The 17,439-nt window shown below is 53.4% G+C and overlaps 4 protein-coding genes across 4 annotated transcripts; all 4 read right to left on the bottom strand.

The window, feature by feature from the left end:
* Positions 1-258: 258 nt before the first annotated feature.
* PV09_05551 (uncharacterized protein) lies at positions 259-1,496 on the bottom strand. Its single transcript, XM_016359071.1, has 2 exons — positions 1,440-1,496; positions 259-1,388 (listed from the first exon to the last, which is right to left on the bottom strand). Exons 1-2 carry the CDS (start codon positions 1,460-1,462, stop codon positions 353-355), a joined length of 1,059 nt encoding a protein of 352 aa, XP_016213210.1. The 5' UTR covers positions 1,463-1,496; the 3' UTR covers positions 259-352.
* A 288-nt stretch (positions 1,497-1,784) lies between these two features.
* On the bottom strand, positions 1,785-2,975 carry PV09_05550 (uncharacterized protein; the record flags this gene model as incomplete). Its single annotated transcript, XM_016359070.1, has 2 exons — positions 1,785-2,437; positions 2,488-2,975. The coding sequence occupies 2 exons, from the start codon at positions 2,973-2,975 to the stop codon at positions 1,804-1,806; spliced, it is 1,122 nt and encodes a 373-aa protein (XP_016213209.1). The 3' UTR covers positions 1,785-1,803.
* A 1,325-nt stretch (positions 2,976-4,300) lies between these two features.
* Positions 4,301-7,038, bottom strand: PV09_05549 (uncharacterized protein). The gene is made up of 5 exons (XM_016359069.1): positions 6,372-7,038; positions 5,890-6,161; positions 5,688-5,836; positions 5,375-5,618; positions 4,301-5,304 (listed from the first exon to the last, which is right to left on the bottom strand). Exons 1-5 carry the CDS (start codon positions 6,514-6,516, stop codon positions 4,759-4,761), a joined length of 1,356 nt encoding a protein of 451 aa, XP_016213208.1. The 5' UTR covers positions 6,517-7,038; the 3' UTR covers positions 4,301-4,758.
* A 3,443-nt stretch (positions 7,039-10,481) lies between these two features.
* Positions 10,482-15,725, bottom strand: PV09_05548 (uncharacterized protein). Its single transcript, XM_016359068.1, has 2 exons — positions 11,550-15,725; positions 10,482-11,496 (listed from the first exon to the last, which is right to left on the bottom strand). Exons 1-2 carry the CDS (start codon positions 15,616-15,618, stop codon positions 10,883-10,885), a joined length of 4,683 nt encoding a protein of 1,560 aa, XP_016213207.1. The 5' UTR covers positions 15,619-15,725; the 3' UTR covers positions 10,482-10,882.
* Between the last annotated feature and the right edge of the window lie 1,714 nt (positions 15,726-17,439).

Genomic DNA, 17,439 nt, shown 5'->3' with positions numbered 1-17,439 from the left:
TTTGTTTGATCAATGGGAACTTCCCGGACTGGAGTTCGCGCCGCAGATGCTTAAGCACCACGACTTGCCGCTACCGAAGGATGAGCACGGGCACATGAAAGCTTCTTGACCTTTACCTAACATCCTCGAGCAGTTGTGGGATGTAAGGGAAGCAGAATCTGACCAAGCTTGATATGGCTTGATGGCTGTGCCACGAGGACAAATTAAGACTCAGACTAGACGTCGGAAACAAACCCGTTTTCAATGCGAGAAACCGCACGACACTAACGGAAGCTGGTTCAAAGTGCAACTTTTATATCTAAGTTATGCCATATATAGTTTGGGTATCTGGGTGGCCAATTAGACAGCACAATCACGCCCCAGCTTTAATCATAAAAATCTCTTTAAGCGCTTGGGGATCAGCAACCGCCAGCCGCTTTTGCTGAGAATACCTTGATCTGACAGCAAACCGTCCTCTAGGAACTGCTGCCGTCCTTTGTAAGCCACTTGCGGGATTGTCACTGCAAGTTTCCGTCTCACTTGTGTCCATCGGCGTAGAGGAAACAGTGGTTGCTTCTTCCTTAAGCTCCTCCTCCCTTCGCTTGCGTTTACGTTCTTGCTTCTGCAATCGCTTGGCTTCTTTAGCAGCTTTCTTCTCGGCTTTTCGCTGACGCTTGAGCTCCTTCTCCCTCAGCAGCTCGATAGGTTCTGAATCACATTCGTCTCCAGCCGGCTGAAGACTGCCCTGCTGCTCCATTTCCGCGACCGAGTGCTGTTCACTTTCAACTGTTTGTTTCTTTTCCTTCTTCGACCTTCCATTTTCTTTGGAGACGACGACGTTCCTTGAGTCTTTGCCCTGTTTTTCCAACTTTGATTTCTTCTGTACCTCGCTGAAGTTGTCTGTGTCTTCAGCTCCATGGCTTCGTTTTCGCTTCTTAGAACTTTTCTCCTTAGTCCTGACTGGAACTTCCTCTGTCGATATCGAGACTGGTTGCCCTGTCTTTTCGATCTTATCTCCCACTAAGAAACCTCCGCTAACAAAAGTGGTGCCGCCAAATTTCTTTACCACCAGTTCCCTCAGGTTGTTGTCTCTTCGATATCCGGCTTCCTTTTGAAGCTCTTCTTCGCTCTTTCCATTCAGTCTTCCAAGTAAACCTTGGAACATATCCAATCCGAATCTGTCGGCGTCTTGCCTGCCATTCTTCGCCCCTAGCCCCAGTCCATCCTCTCGCAGCAATACCCGGATATGTGATGAACTCGCTGCTGTGTAGTGTGAAGCATGCGAGGCATTCTCCGCTCCAAGAGTCTCGCCAGGCTTCCAGCCTTGAGCTGTGAGAATTTTGTGGCCAAATCGGTCTGTAGACTTTGCCCACTTCGTGTTGTTTGGATCTGCGCCGATCTTGTTGCGCCTATTCTAAGGTCAGCGGTATATTTGAGCGCACTTCGAGCGTCAAACTCACTGTTTAGGGGCGGCCAAACCCATTTTGGGCGAAAATTGAGTCGTTGCACTTTTTGCTGGCAGGTCTACAGAATTTTGAAAGTCGAACTTTTCTGCCTGCATCTGATTCGCCGATGCCGGCAGTCGCCGGCATGCTGCACATCTTCCCGCCTTTGCATATTTCAACATCCCACGTAAAATGGATGCAAGATCGAAATCTAGAATCACACGTGAACTATATAGATGTCGTGATCATATTTAAAAACTAAATTTGAATTGGATCCTTGTCGATGTTTCATCTACGCCACCAATATTTGCGTCCTTAAAAGCAGACGCGGAGAAGTCTGCACTTGACGGAACGTCCTGTGTCTATCCTAAAGCAAAAGCTATACTGAGGCAGTACCGCCAGGAAAAGCTCCGGAAATTCCTCCTGACGGGATTGTTCCGTTGCCTCCGTCACCACCGTCAACGGTCACAGTACCGCCAGACTCCGCAACACTACCATTTGCAGTCCATACATAGCTGTAGTTTGGATCGTATGTAGCGGAGACATTGACCGCAATCGTGACCCATCCGAACAGACCATCGCTCAAACTGTTGCCAATGTATACATACTCAAATACCGGATCGGACGTAGTATCGGCCGTCTCGGTGGAGAACACGCGATCTTCGGCATTGGTTGTGATGGTGATGTTGTTCTGATTATACGGGTACGTGGCTTCGACGGCATAGATCAAATCTTGGTCCCAGAAAAGCTGACCGACATGAGGCACGGTGCCTCCGGTTAGAGTGTTGTTGGGCAATACCTCAGCATTGAGATGAGCCACGATGTGATGATGTGTCGTGCGACCGCTGTAGTGACCGGGGAAGATGGTCTCGAATTGGACCACGCCATCTTCGTCAGACTTGGCAACTCCACGAAGGAAAGTTGCGTTCGTGTTACTTGTATCATCCGTATTGCCGTTTCCATTCGCCACCAGTCCGGAATACACGCCAGTGCTGTTGCAGTTCCACAAATCCCTTGCAGTCTGTTAGCTTTTTGCGGGCGACGCGTCAAGAGATATACTCACCAATACAAGTCCGGAATAGGCTCACAGGTCTCAACATTAACGAACTGTGCCTCTATCACAATGGGAACTCCCGGCTGATCCTCTCGCAGATTCGTGCGTATGTACTCGCCCTTTATCCAATATGGCCCAGTTTCTCCCTCAGGATTCAGTACGCAGGTGTTGTTCGTTGCAAAGATGGTGGTCTCTGGTGTGTCAAGGGTATAACCAGATGATGACAGGTGAGTCGTGTTCAGCACATCATCCGTGTCCCGGGCAACAAGACGCTTGCGATACTTAGCAACTGTGGCTGCGCGGCGCGCAGCTGCACGATCAATCAGACCATCCCGTTTGTATAGCTTGCTCTCACAACCGGACAAGCTACGTCTAGCTGTAGCCTTGAATTCGCGCTTGCTGAGCTCGATGACATGATCATGTTGATGTTCCTCACCGGGATGCGCCAAGGAAAGCGTGGCCAGGAAGGCGGTTGCAAAGAGAGGAAACGGCCGCATTGTGGTATACCGTTTGATTTATAAGCCAAGCGAATGATTGGAACTTTATCACCAGACACGAAACGAAGGTCGATAGAGAAACGAAACTCGACGGGAACAGCCGATGAATATATAGATACTGAACGCGGGGAAGAGCATCACGGTATTGCGTATATACACTGGGACATCCATCCTCGGGACCTTGTTCGACGCGTAACGAAAGTTCTACATTTCGCAGGATGATTCCGGTTCGCAATGAGATCACCGACCATGGTGAAGCAAAATTCGGTCGAGCAAGGTTGCTCGTGGCGTCTTTCTGCTAGCATGGTCTGCGTGGCAACTGGTGACCTACGAGTAAAGAGGAACATCTATCCTTGATCTATGCGGGCCTGATTGTTTTTAGCGTCTCTTGGTAGAGAACGAGCGTGAAGATCGAGCAGTAAAAGAAATCGAGTAGTTACACAGATTCCATAGTTGTTTGACAGCTAGAACTTAGCATAATGATCTTTGTCTACTTGCCGATTTGTAACAAATCTAGAATTCGGTCGATAGTTCTTCGACAATGCTCTTCTTTCTTTTGCGTTCGCGACCAGAGTTGAGTTGTGTATCGCAAAGATTTGTTGTTGCTCGGGATATCCGGTCTCGATCGTCGTTCAGGGTTGCGTAAGCCTCCAAGCACAGCAACCTCGACTTTATCACAGCAATGCCTTCTGCCCCAAAATTCAAGGCCTAAGATTGAGTCAACATCTGATTAAAAGGTCTCCAATGATTGGTGCTTACGGGGAGACATAGTCCGATTGGACAGCGTCGACTGGCGGCGTAACGACAAATCCAACCTCATCACACCTGAGGAGACCTCATCACCATTCTTCCGGTGGCATCCACTTGCATGAAACCTCCTAACTAGGTCGAAGCTAACCGATCGGCCCAAGCCCAACAACAGCCGCAGCAGGTCGACTTCGTACCATGACGTATGGGTAATGAGCGCAAATCAAGAGATAGCCACGACTACGTTCAGAGAGACCACATTTCGCGCCATGCTCTTGGCCCAGTTTTGAGAAGTGCAAAGGGCGACGCGTGTACAAGAGGAAGACGCGAGCAGCCCTTGACAATGACTGCACATTGCACACTCAACCAGCTTAGATGCTCAGGGCTGGGCCTCCTGACCACCGGTCTCATCGAATCTATACAAAGAACGAACGAGTAATGCAGTGAGAAACGCACGGAGACTGGGAAGAGCACGTCAGAAGGTCCCATGACATTCTCCGAACGGTGGCGGGGATCCACAGGAGACATTCTCTGCGGGCAGAAGCAGTGACTTAACGAAGCTAACGAACTCAGTCTCGTTTCCAGAGAGGAGAGAAAACAATAGGTGAATTGCTTGCAATGCTAGAGGAGAAGCGCTAGCTAGAGCAAAAAAGGTGACGGAGACGGCAAGCGAGCTTTTCGACCCTATGTTGACTTGGTCACTAGGCTTTGAAACCTTCTCTCCGAGAAACATCTCTCACCAATGCTGTGTCGTGGTGTGAACCCATCTTGGGTGACCACGTGGTGCATAAGTCGACATGAATGCAAGCAATGTAGCTTTACATATGAGTGGCCGTCCTGGTTAGCAGTATTTTGTGCTCCTTGCTCTGCTAAATTAGCTTCACAAAAGGACTGTTTTGGATTCGACAGGCGAGGCATGGCAACGAGTTAAAAAAGATTTGCAATGCAGTGGATAGCAGAAAAGCAAATACTTGCATCTCCAAGCAACGAATTCCGTCAAATCCAATCCCTACATGTCGAAACAAATGCTAGCCCTTCAAGCACGAATTCCGTTCATCTGCTGCTGCCCTGTCATATGCCCGCTTCCCTTCCGTCCGTTCACTGCTGGGGCTCCATTACTCATGTTCGACGTGGGAGTTGATGGCGGAGGCACTGGCCCAAAAGGCTTCTTCGTAGCTGCAGCATGTGCTTCGAGCAGCCTCTCGTCCTCAGTGTCATCGTCGTCCTCGTATTCCTCTCCGCTATCCTCATCCTCATATTCTTCTTCGTACTCGCTTTCCGTGCCGTCATCCTGGTCGCCTTGCTCGAGTGGGGGCAAAGGCTGCACCTGGCCTCGTCCTTGCGCCTGCATGCCCCGGCACAGCTTCTCTAGATTCTCGTTTTTCTTGCGAAGCAGCTCAAGCTCCTTGAGCGTTCTTGTTCTCTCCTCCGCCATCTTGAGAATATTCTGGTTCGTGGCCTCGTGCTTACGACTCAAGGTAAGATTTTCCTTTTCAAGCCGCTTCGTCTTCTTGGACATCTCCTCCATCTCGCGCCGGAAAGTGAGGAATAGGTCGTTCGAGTTGTTCAACGTGTCCTCGACCTGCTGGAGATGGTTATTGATGTTTCGAGAGCCGGGTACTGCACCGAGCGCATTTCCGCCCGTAACGTACCTGTTTGAACTTTTCAACGTATATGTTGAGCTGGCTGCGCAGTTCGGTTTCCGTCTGGCTGAAGGTTGATACCTGTCTCGTCAGCTGATGCGATTTCGAAGACTCCATTTCTTGCGCTTTACGCTGCTGCTCCAGCATCAGAAGCTGCGCTTGAATCTCGAGATCCTTCTGGCGCATCAGCGACGTGAATTGTAGCTCGCGCATTTCGTACTGGTCGATGAAGCTTCTGAACTTGCGCTTGAAGCTGCGTGCCGTCAGTAAGAAACTTACACTCATAGTGCCAATATCGAAGTGTCTATTCTATATCACTCACAGCTCGTCCGTTTCAAAGGTTTCGCTTTGCTGCTCAGCGCGTTCGCTCGAATTGATGACGTCTTCAACATCTAGAACCATAGACTCTAGTCGTTCGTGAAGTTCTTCGCGCATCTTGGCCTCCACATCTTGTAAGCGCTGAACATCAGCCTGCACACATTGATCAGCCCCCTTTCTCTGAGAATGGTCTCGAGCGTACATACCCTGAGCTTGCGGTTCTCGTTGTTCGTCTCCCTCGACAGCTTCTCCAGCTTGTCCCTCATGCTCGTCGCCTTACTCAACTCCGACTTGGCGTTGTCCTTCTCCTTCTGCAGCGCATCGGCGCGCTTCTTCTGCTTCTGCAACTCGCGCTCTTGTCGCTTCATATCCGCGTACAGAGCGGTGCACTTCTTCTGCAGTTGCTCGATTTTGTGCATGGGGTCGGCACCAGACATGGATTTGTCCAGATCACGCATGGCTCGCTTGACTTCACGCTCTGCAATCTTCATTAGCATTCGCCGATGCCAGTCTACACATATCAAGTTCGTAAATGTGATTCAGATGCTCCGCATCCGCCAGGCGGGCTGATGTCCTCCCTAACACGTTCTACTGAGACTTTGATGTCTCGCACCCCTCAGGACCCATCCTTTGCTTCAAACCCGGCAAAATAAAGTAGTGTTGAAAAAGAAGCGAACGTCCTACGTACCGATCTCCTGCTCCTGTTCACGATCACCCTGCATATCCCGCTCCAACCGAGCCATGGTCTGCTCAATGAGCTTGTTGTTGTCAATCGCATCCAGCTTCTTGTTCTTCGTCTTCTTCCCCGCGCTGACAGCCGCATTGTTCGCCATCGTCGAGGAGTTTCCAACCCGTAACGCGCGTGCTCGTGGGGATCGATGCTGCAAAGGGGGCGGGGGTCACGAAGACGAGGACGTAGTACGGTTGAAACGAGAGAGAGATGAGGGCACGTATCAGCGACGCCTCACCCGGACCCGAGAAAGAAAAAAAACGGAAAGCGAGCAGCTCGCGCTCGGCTTCGGCGGCGCCCGCTCGTGGTCTTCGCACCGGATTGCTGCGGCTCCCTGGAACAACAAAAAAGAGGTAGCGATGCTGGTCGTGTTACATGAGCACTGAGTGGATGCGCTGCGGTGGTGGCATTTGAGAGATTGCGAGTGGTGGCGGCGCAGGTACTTTCCGACGTGCCGGGTCCTTGTGCCAGTCTGCTCTCAAGAGACGAAACGCGAAACGCCCGTCGCTCGACGTGTCGAAAGTCTTTATCTAGCGTCCCAGTAGTATGTTCGACGAATTGAATGGACGTCGGGGGCGAGGATAGGATGTGTGAAGGACATGCACAAATAGTGAACACACGACAGTCAAGTTGGAACGGGCAGGACAAGACCAAAACCCTAAGACTCCTCCCTGCCCTCCCGCCATTGGTCCGAAAAAACTCGCCAGACGGGTCTAATCCCTTTTTGATAACGACATTAATCGTCCATTACGTTAGTCTTGCCATTGCTCATTTGCTTAGCACTCGCTGGAAACGGCCCACGGATCTGGTGTGACGACCAAAGGAACATTGGCTGTGTGAGGCCGCAGAGCTGGGCTTCAAAAAGGTGGATGATTTGATCAGAACAAAGAGTCTCTCTTTAGACGTCTAAGCGAACGTGTACATACACTCTCAAGGACATATGCACACCAACGCAATTACGTAGCTATCCCCTCCGACTTAGTTGCAATAAGCAAACGTGATATTGACGTCCCCAAAGGACAAACTCCATCCCATGCATCTCATCTAGCCAATATTTGTATCAGGCTAGTCACCAAAGATATTACTAACGTACAGAGAATCGGCAAAGCCAGAATGTCAGGTCAGCCCTGGCACGCTATCGTCCATAGCTATTTTGTGCTGGTTGAAACGGTGTGTAGGTTTCTGTTGGGTCGCGATGGAACTTGTCCGTAGCGCTCAAGCCCAAACGCAAGGCAGAGTGACCAGCATCAGGGTCACTTTCTGCATAGAGACTGCTAGTCCCACGAATGTCTTCGGGCAGACGCGACTTGTTGATACGAATGGACAGTGGACTAAAGCTAAAGTATTAGCAAGAGTCACATTCTTCAGTGACCTGACGTAGCTCACCCATTGATCTCACGATCGACCTTGAGAAATTCCTTGGCCGCATCACTTGTTCCGCGCTCGAGAAGATAAGCTTTGTAATGAGCAGCAATGTCCCTGACGGCAGCAGGGAGAATCTGACTACGATGTGCGATGTCTTCAAACACCTTTTTGATGCGCTGGTGTTGTTTCGCGCCCGTCTCTGTCTGTTGCAATTCAAAGAAGAAGTAGCTGACCCAGAAGGGCCGCGAACCTGCATAGTACTCTGCCTGCGAGCGGAAGATCTCTCTTGCTTCATCTGGTGCGCCCTTGACCTTCCAGAGCATGTTTGCCCACGCGGCTACAAGCGCGCCCTTGGCGAAGAGATCCGTCTGAGGCGATGTAATGTAGGATTTGTACACTTCAATAGCAGCGTCGATGCCTCCGTGCCGCCGCTCCAGGTTCGCCAGGGAAATAATAGTGTCGAGGTGAGACGGGAGCTGTTCTAAGATGGCGATGTGCATATCTCGAGCTACCTGCACGCGATTATGTACTTCTTCGAACAGAGCATAGTGAAGGCGGATGGTAGGTTTCATGATGGGAACAAAGACTGTCGAGGCACGTTGATAGACTATCCGCACTTCTTCCGTTTTGTCGGGTTGCGCTTCAAGCCATCGCACATAGCGAAGCCAGAATTCTTCATACAGGGCGCAGATCACAACGCAGCGCTCATACAAGAACTTGATGCGCTCGTACTTGCCCTCGGCTTCTTCAAAGTCGAGATACTTGCGCCAAACCGCAAGCTCGGCGTCATCGATCTCTGTCACGTGGAAGTACGGCCGCTTGATTCCGTCCTCGTGCGGAGAGCGTTTTACTACTTCGGTCTGCGTCTCGCCGAAGACGCCTAAGTAATGGTTGTCCACACGGGCACGCAGCTCTCGCTCTAGCTCCTGCGGCCCAGCGTGCGGATGAGCAGACTGCAACTCGGCATGCCACTGCGCGAGCGGAATTGCGGAGCCCAGTTCCTCGAGCGGGCGAAATGCGGCCATGGTACGGAATTTATCATAGTATTCCCTGTATTTCTGCACGGGAATGTGGACGACACGCTCAAGGATGGCGAAAACGTTCTGGGGCTGCTCGACGCGCTCCTCGAATTCAATGTACTTGTCCCAAAAAGGGTGGGACAGATAGTCCAAGCCAACCTGCTGAGATGCCCGTTCGAAGAGCCTATATGTCGCTGGTGAGTCTTTTGGTCTCATGTCAAAGGAAAGGAGAGAGTGGGAGGGGTCAGACTCATGACTGGTCCAACAGCTTGACTATAAGCGACCAAAATCGACGAAGCGTGCGGTGTGCATTGATAGCAAAGATCATGTGAACGGTGCAAAGTGAGTAAAACTGTGAAATCTATGTGTGAGACGCGTCACAAATCTTTTCCAATTTGTCTTGGGTCTCACCCGCGATGTCCTCGGTGGACCAATTTTGAAATTGTCTCCCCTTCGACTTGGGACCCAGAACTCAAGATAATACGAAAGCTAGAGCGATGAGCTCGGTCATAGGGCGCGACCTAAGGGAGTTCGTGGTGAGGCGGGAGGATGGGGGTTGGAAGAGGGCGATAGACACGATACTTACTCTCTGATCACGTCGACGTCGTGGCACGTCTCCACCTTGAAGTTACAGTAGTTGGTCCAGAGGTCGACGGAGTTTGGGATGCTTGCGACGCCACACTCATAGACGGACTCGGCGGCCTCTGTGCCCGCAATGACAAACTCCTTGTCCGCATATCGCTTCCAGTATACGAAGAACAGCGGGAACTTGGCCAGAAAGCGGTTGTAGATGTCTCGAAACGCGACGATGGCCTGCGGGCTGGAGTTACGGTTCAACCCGCCTTCAAGGCCTTCGACAGCTCGGACCAGCGCATCCCATGGCTCGTACTCATCTGGGGCAGCGATCTGTGAGCGGAACAGTCAGCACTCCGTCGCGGTGCACAAATATCATTGCCGTTCGCCGTACGTACCACTTTCTCATTCAGGCGCTTTAGTTCGCCAAACTCGGCATTGTCCAATCCGGAAAGGTCGGCCACCTCGCGCACTTGATACTCGTGAGGGATGATGCTCTCAGCCCAGTTCGCCATGGCCGGCGCAGTGCTTGCCAAATCGTTAGCTCAAAGTTGTGCTTGCTTGCCGCGTGACGCGAGGGATCGTCGCCGTCGCGGACCATCGACTTTCCCGTAGCCAGTCTCTTACGCGTCTCGCATGTAGCATCACCGCCACAGCGCGACCTTGGCTAGAGGATAGTGTTGTCGTTGCCCGCCTGTTCCAAGCGATGCTGCAGTTGGCGTTCGAGCCTGGCCACACGGAACCAAAACTTGAATCATGCCGACGTGCTCGCGGCCGCCGTGAGATCAATGCAATTCCAAGGAAACAGAGTCACTTACACAGCGAGAGTGATGCTTTCGGTATGTCCTGCGCAACAGATGCCGAAGAGGTTGAAGAGGTTTTCGGAAGGGATTGCAAAAGCTCGGAAGTGTTTGAGGTGACGAATCCACGCGAGCTGCAACTTTCACGCTAACCCTTTTGGAGCGAGCCGACGCTCAGCCTTGTCGGCTTCTTCCACGTCCAACGATGACGCTGGCGCCATCAACATCTCTTTCCGTAGTCGACACGCCCCGGCACGAGGTTCTGCTGCGGACAGAATGGGCTGGTCTATCAATCACTGCATGGACTCACGTTTCCTTGCTTGTGTTTATGTTCCGCATGACAATGCTTTAATGATTCGTTTGCGTATCATATATCAAAATAAGCCAAGAATCGGCAAAGCCAAGAATTACGAAACCGCATGCTTGTGATTATCTTACAAAGTCATACAATTCTTCCATTACGTATTCAATACACCATGCGATAAATGCGCTTGCTCGCTCCCTAGCTCGCAAGGCGCTACTCATCCGTCAGTAATCAAACAGTAGTAGCTAGAAGGAAAAGCAAACATGCCACACTGGGGAATCATCTCAAATCAATCAGAAAAATACAAAGAATAATGAACAATTCTTTCCATGACGATAGCAGTGATCCTGGCGAGTGTCTGATACCGTCTCGCCAAGTCCACTCACGTACCGGCCGGAAACAACAACTTCAAAACATCGTCGTCTGCTGCTGGAACCTCCTCTCTGGTGTAGCCTCCCTTGCGCGCTGTTGCGCTGCAAAACTTTCGAATGCTTCCGGGATCCGACTGCTGCTCGTATCTCGTAGTGTCTGTCGGCTAGCTTGTCGCTGGTTGACAAGACCGAAATTCGGGCCCATCATGCTACTCTCTCTCCTGTTTTTCTTGCTGCTGCCAGTTGCGCCATCGCCTCCTGGCACGGCCAAGGCATTCAGGCTACTAAACTCGCCAGCACCTCCGGCCTGGTACATGGGCGGTACAGGAAATCCGCTGCCGTCAAATTGCTGCGTTTGTCGCGGTGCATATGTATTGCGGTTCGGATTCGTAGATGCCGCTAGAGGCTGGAATCCAGGAAGGCCTTGTTGACTGAACGTGTTCTGGTTATAGGCTGGCGTGGGCAGATCGCTAAACATCTGGTGTCGCGGCGAGCGAATACTCTCTTGGGGTGCGGCGGAAGCTGTTGCATGCATCTCCTTGATAGGGGACTTCTCCCCGACTTCATCGCCAAAAATATTTGGATAGTCAGTGAGGAAGAGTTGTATAAGTGGAGCTGGAATGTTCAAAGTTGGCGCAAATACAATAGCGACTATGGCTCTGTTAGTCGGCACAAGAGCACCTGTTGCACGTTGCCAAACTTACCGTTTCGAACGTTCATCTTGTTAACATCTGAGGCATTTGCAATGTCTGCCAAGTACGAGCATAGATTAGACAACAGCTCCATATTTGGTCGTGGTAGCATGTGAACGAGGACGTTGATCGCAGCGACCTTTTGCTCTCTATCCTCAATTTCCAAAGACTTCAGGAAGTCCAGGTGCAGCTCCCTCGTAAGTACGGATGAGGGCAGCTCGCGTAAATAGAGCTTCAGAAGTGATGCGACAGCATGCACGTCATAATAGTTACCATCGAGGAGCTTGACGTCACCCTCATTGTTAAATCGTTCCCGCAAACCTTTGATCACATTCTGGGACCCGCTAAGTCTGAAGATGCCCTCTTCGTTTGCCGCGCCCTGAGCCTCAAGATACTCGATGCACCTGTACACAACGGCTGGCAAATGAACGTCAACGCCCACAGGTGGTGCGGACTCGACGGCTTCTGCAAGAGGCATGCCGAAAACTGGTCGTAGCAATGGCGCCCTTCGATCAGCGGTAAGAACAGAAGAGCTGGCGCTCGACTGGCCGGACGCAGTGTCAGACGGTGTTCTTGCGCGATGAAACCCGAAGATACTTCGCTTCTTCTCCTTAACAGGAGTCTTCATGCCCCATATTTCAGAGTTCTGGATGACGGCACCGTTTGTGGGGCCAGAAATAGAGACTGTGTTGCGCGGATTCCCCTGGTTGCCAAACACGTTTGAAAAGCTGCCATTCAGCGACGGTGACACAACACCACGAGAGCCATTGAAGCTCCCTACGGTCGTCCCATGAATAGGCGGTTCGCCAGCAACAGTGTTCTCATAGCTAGTTCCCTGCACGATGAGCTCGCCGGCGTCAGAATCGTTGTGATCTGTATCTTTCGCAAGTTCGTCGACCTTCTCTGATCGCGATGGTGCAGTGGGGGCTTTCCTCTTTGGCTTTGGGGCGGTCGTTGCTTGGTCTTGAGATTTTGCCGAATCTTTCCCGGTAGAATGCTGATTTGAATTACCGTCCTTCTGATCTACCCATTGGAGAAGAGATGCTACCCAAGCGTCTCGCTCTTCATCGCTCTCGGCGCAAAGCACGTGGCGGACCAAGCTCGATGAGTCCTTCCGCTTTGGCTCCAGGATTAAGAAAGCATGGCGATACTGGTTGTCAATTTCATCCTCCTTTCCGCTAGCATCGTGACTCGCCTGCACTGACTGCTTGCCGATTTGCGCTTTGTGCAGCTTGATGACGCCAATCTGCGGGCCATTTTGGTTGTCATAGTATTTGAGTTCGGGTCCATCAAGCACAAAGTAACGTGCTTTCCAGCCGCCAAAGTTCTTGCCTCGTTTCGTCAGGTAGCCCTCTTTGCGCAGAGGCACTGGACTCGAAGAACCACCCATGCCTGGAACCGTCAAGTGCGTCGAAGTGGGGCTCTGCTCCTCTTCCGCGCCCATGACGTTGGTGGAGAAGAATTCACATACAGCCAGTGCGGCCTTCTCATTGAGTTGCGTGTCGAGCAGCAGGTCGAAGTAGGCATTCAACGCAGCTCTTCTCGCGTCGATCTTAGCAGGCGCGTGGCCCATGAACAGACTCTTATCCGGAAGCTTGCCGTCGAAGTCGCAAACGCTTCTCACGGCCTGGTGAAGCACTGGCAGTGAGTGGATTGTCTTTTCGAGGCGCCACAACTGCTTTCCGTTAGAGCGTGCATATATGCCTAGCAAGAACACGGGATCCTCGTCGAAAGGGTTTGCCAGCAGAAGACTGTGTCTAGATGGCCGCAAGCGCGAGGAGAATACTTTGACGTCAATGAGCGGCACAGCGTTCGGAGGAAGTAGCAGATTCGGGTATTGCTCTGAGACCAGGCCCCGGAACACGTTGTCAGGGAAGGGAGACTCTGGCGAGTCCGAATTCGATCGGGATTGAGGTGAACGTGGGGAATCCACCTTGATATCTTTTGCAAGCTCGACTTTAGGACTGGGAGGACTCTGTGCCTGTGCAGATTTGGCGAACAGCGGTGCGGGCAGGGCGGATGGAGAGATTAAAGTGGTGTACCTGTCCGAATCATGTCCGATCTGCACATGGGGTGAGGGAGGCGGTTGCTGGCCCGGCATGGGAAACGCCATCTGCTTGGGAAGGCGAGGAGAAGGCGCGTGCAATGGTGGGCGATCGCCGGGTCGAGGACTCATCGGCAGGCCCGGACTGAGCAGCGGTGTTGAGAAGTTGGAGCGATGCACCGCCATGGAATTAACGGAAGATTCGGATCCGGAAGGGCTGAGAAGCGACGAGGCGGCAGGTGTTTGGGCGTGCGTAGGTCGTGGGGAAGAGGGTAGGCCAGAGTTGCTCGAACCAGGCATGGACGCAGCATCCGGCTCTACGATCTGGGGCTGATCTGATGGCCCTTTGCTCTTGCTCTTGCTCTTGCCGGACTTGGACTTCTTGGAAAGGCTGCGCGCTTCCTCCTGCGCCATGACGTACGCCTCACGAACACGATCGTCCTCTTCACGAGTCCGTCGTCGCCCTCTCTCCAATTCTTCAGGATCCGGAGTCGGCTCCGCATCGACATTCGACTCTGCCGGTGCCTCAGCAGTTGGCGCCGCAGGCGCAGGGCGCGTCGGCTGCGCCAGGTTCAAGGGTGCGGGAGCAGCCTTGCGTGTCATCTTGCTGCTGCGAGGGCTGAAATTTCCTCCATCCGTCAGAGGAGTGGCTTCGATGATGGCCACTTTCGGCGCTGATGACGCAGAAGTAAAGGGGGGAGACGTTGGGGACGTCGGACTGCTCATCAAACCACCCGTGGCAGGTATGGGGAACTTCGCCATGTTCTGCTCAAACTCGAGCTGCGAAGCAAGCGGCGACTCTACTGCCTGCGCCATCGGCCCATCCCGAGAGTTGGCTGCCGCTTTGCTTGTTGACGAGACCGGAGAAGGCTCAATGCTTGTAATGTCACCAGTAGACTCCGGCAAGGACATGGTGTCGGTTGCTTGACGGCGGATAGACGCCACGAGACCGTCGGTGGGACTTTGAGCGATCGCATCCAAGGTGTCTGCACGCTTGATGCCTTGAGACGGCTCGACGGGGCTCGTGGCCGAGGCCTCGCTGCTCTTCTCTTGCCTGTCCAGCGCCGAATCCGTGCGGTGCACCGAAGCCGCTCCGGACGCATTTTGCGTCACCTCCTTGAGCTTTCTGCGGTAACGGTCCCTGTCCTTAAGCGCCTTCTCCAGGTCCTTGTTAAGGCCCAAAATCATGGCGCGCTGCTTCTCGACGAGCCTCCATAGCTGCGCGTTGTGTGAATCGGCGCCCTGTTTTTCCTTGAGCAGCTTGGCCAGCGCTGCCTCAGCGGAGCCAGCTGAAGCGACGAGCCCGGCTACGTCGACCGAGGCGGGTGCCGCAGACGAGTCCTGCGACTGCTTCTGGGTCGCAGAGCGACCAGACTCGGCCGTCTTGGAGGAGACGGACGACGTTTGCGAGTCCTTGGAGTGGTTGCGTGCCATTACGGGACGAGGCTCTGGTCGACTCGGGAGCATGTTCTCGGGCGACGCGGGAGGAGAGCTGGGCAGAGTGGAAGCAGAGGCGTTGCAGAGCCCAGCATGGGTTTGCGCTGTGGTAGGTTGTGCGTCGTGCGGCTGATACGAGGGCGTGTTCGGGTTGGACGAGATGGTGGTCTCGGAGGCGAGCAGCGCCTCCAATCGCTCTCGCGGCGAGCGACCTGGCGGCGAAAGCGACGAAGGCGAACTATTAGGATTATTACGTTGCTGCAGGTCCGAACTAAAGGCGTCGGAGCGAAGCAGCGGTGAAGGCTTCCTAGAGCCGGCTTGAAGCTTGGGCGCCTGCGCAGCGACTGTCAAGTCCGGCTTGAAGAGGGTTGGGTTTTGGCGGGAGATGGTAGAAGTAACGGGCGAGCCCAGCGTAGCTCTTTGAGCCCAGGCGGTCTCGTAGAAAGCAGGAGTGGGTGCGGGATGGAGTTCATCTGCATCGGTAGACGAATAAGAGGCCATGGCACTGTCGTGGGCCAGCATTGCCGGCCGACCCAGCGTCGCAGCGAGTACCGTATCAGATTGCCCAGGGTCGCGGGTAATCCAGACAAGCGCCTGCATTAGAAATTACGTCGAGCGGGCCATTACAGTCGCGCGCGCGATGGCATTGAGGTGGGCAGAAAGGAGAACTCGAGGCTCATGCACAGAGAGCGCTGGACTGAACGTTCTTGTGGGAGGACGTGAGGCAGACGCCCAAAAGCCCGCCCGCTGCGAAGGGTCTGAAGGTGCGGCGCTGACACGGGGGGTGGGAGGAGAGGGCGCGGCGAGGGCGACGGGCAGCGGAGCCAGCAGGCGAACGGACAACGAAACCCGCGCGTAGCAGGGAGAGACCAAGGAACGACGTCCGGCTGCGTTCCGCACAGCTAGCTCGACATCCTTTTCTCTCACTTCGTCTTTCTTTCTTTCTTTATGTTCTTTCCTCTCTGCACTCTCTCCAGGCACCGGGGGGCGCTGGACGCTAAGTTTGGGGCGGCGGCGGCCATGTATGAGCAATAATCTAAACTCCTTTTACTCGCGCCGATCTGGAACACCCTCCCATGCAGGAACCCATCTCAGCCGTTCGCCGAAAAGGAACAAGCGGCAGTAAACTCTCGTTGGTCATGCGGCCTTGTGGCGGCGGCGGCACACCATTCTCAAGCACAGTCGATTACTTGGCCGTCAAACACCTTCGCCCGAGTCTTCTGCCAGAATGGAAAACGCCCTTCGCTCACTAGCTGTCGTTCGGCCAGACGAACGCCCCTACGCTAATTACGGTAGCATTACGGCTCGAACTGCTTCGTGTCTGCTTGTCGCACGCCTCTTTGGCTTGCTCACACGCCTGCTACGCATCATGAGCCCGCCTCTCGCCTGAAACCCGCCTGAATGCCCTTCCTGGGCGACCACTGCGTTACCTGTCCTCGCCAGCTAGACTCTGTTAGACGACTGCCCCTCTGGGGTGCCTAGCGCTGGCCATCATTGGCCAGCGGAGCGGCTATCAGCGATGTGAATGTGTGGAGTCGAATGTGATGCCCAAGGTGAGATCATCGCCTTCAAACCTCCGATCCCTGACAAAGCAACCCGCGCTGCCCTCTCCCGTGCCTGGCACGCCTACTCGGAGGACATAGAACTACCTCAGGACACATCGACGCTCATGCCGCGTGCACACGCAGCATGTGTACCCGTTGTCCATCGCCGCGGCATGCCATGTGTCGCTTTCCTACATGTGTGGCCGTCTGTTTTTGTCGACCCAATCGTTCCCTCGACAATCCAACGTTTTCCTCGCCCGACAAGACAAGTCAAGATCTCCTATCCGAGTGCGGACCACAAGCATGCCAAAGAGGGGACAACGTGACGTGGGTGCGCGAAGCCAGCTCGCCGATCGTGTTTGGCACAACTCCTCTCTGGCCCGTGTGTGTGCTTGACAGGACGCTTTGTTTCGCTTGGTCGATATGCATCATCGGTATGATTTGATTAACGATGCACTATATGCATTTCGTCTCCACGCCGTTGGTGTCTCTTTGCGCGGACGACGAGCAGGCCCTACGTTAGCGAGGAGAGCTGAACGGCTTAGGAGAGCGTGCAAGGCGCCGACATCCATGAAGCGAAGCCATGAAAGGGGACCTGAAAGTTCAGGGTCTCTCCACCGCCTTTCAATAAGGATCGGTGCATGGTATAACACAAGCCATGGCCAGCACCTGGCGCTCGTTGTTATTATTCTCCGGGCCGAAACTGCTTTACTGCGGTACGTGTGGACCGAGTCACAATACATCAGCATCTAGTCATGTCAGGCGCGACATGTACGACTGTGTAAGTTGTGCCATGCACATCCGTAGCTTGTATTCGTGTGCACCTCGTGTCTACGGACGTACAACAGATCAAAATGTACGTGCACATTCACGGCTC

Source organism: Verruconis gallopava, assembly GCF_000836295.1.
Source record: "Verruconis gallopava strain CBS 43764 unplaced genomic scaffold supercont1.17, whole genome shotgun sequence".
In the NCBI taxonomy this organism is placed as follows: Eukaryota; Fungi; Ascomycota; class Dothideomycetes; order Venturiales; family Sympoventuriaceae; genus Verruconis; species Verruconis gallopava.
Note: the sequence above shows the minus strand (reverse complement) of the source record. Positions and strands in the feature narration are given on the sequence as shown.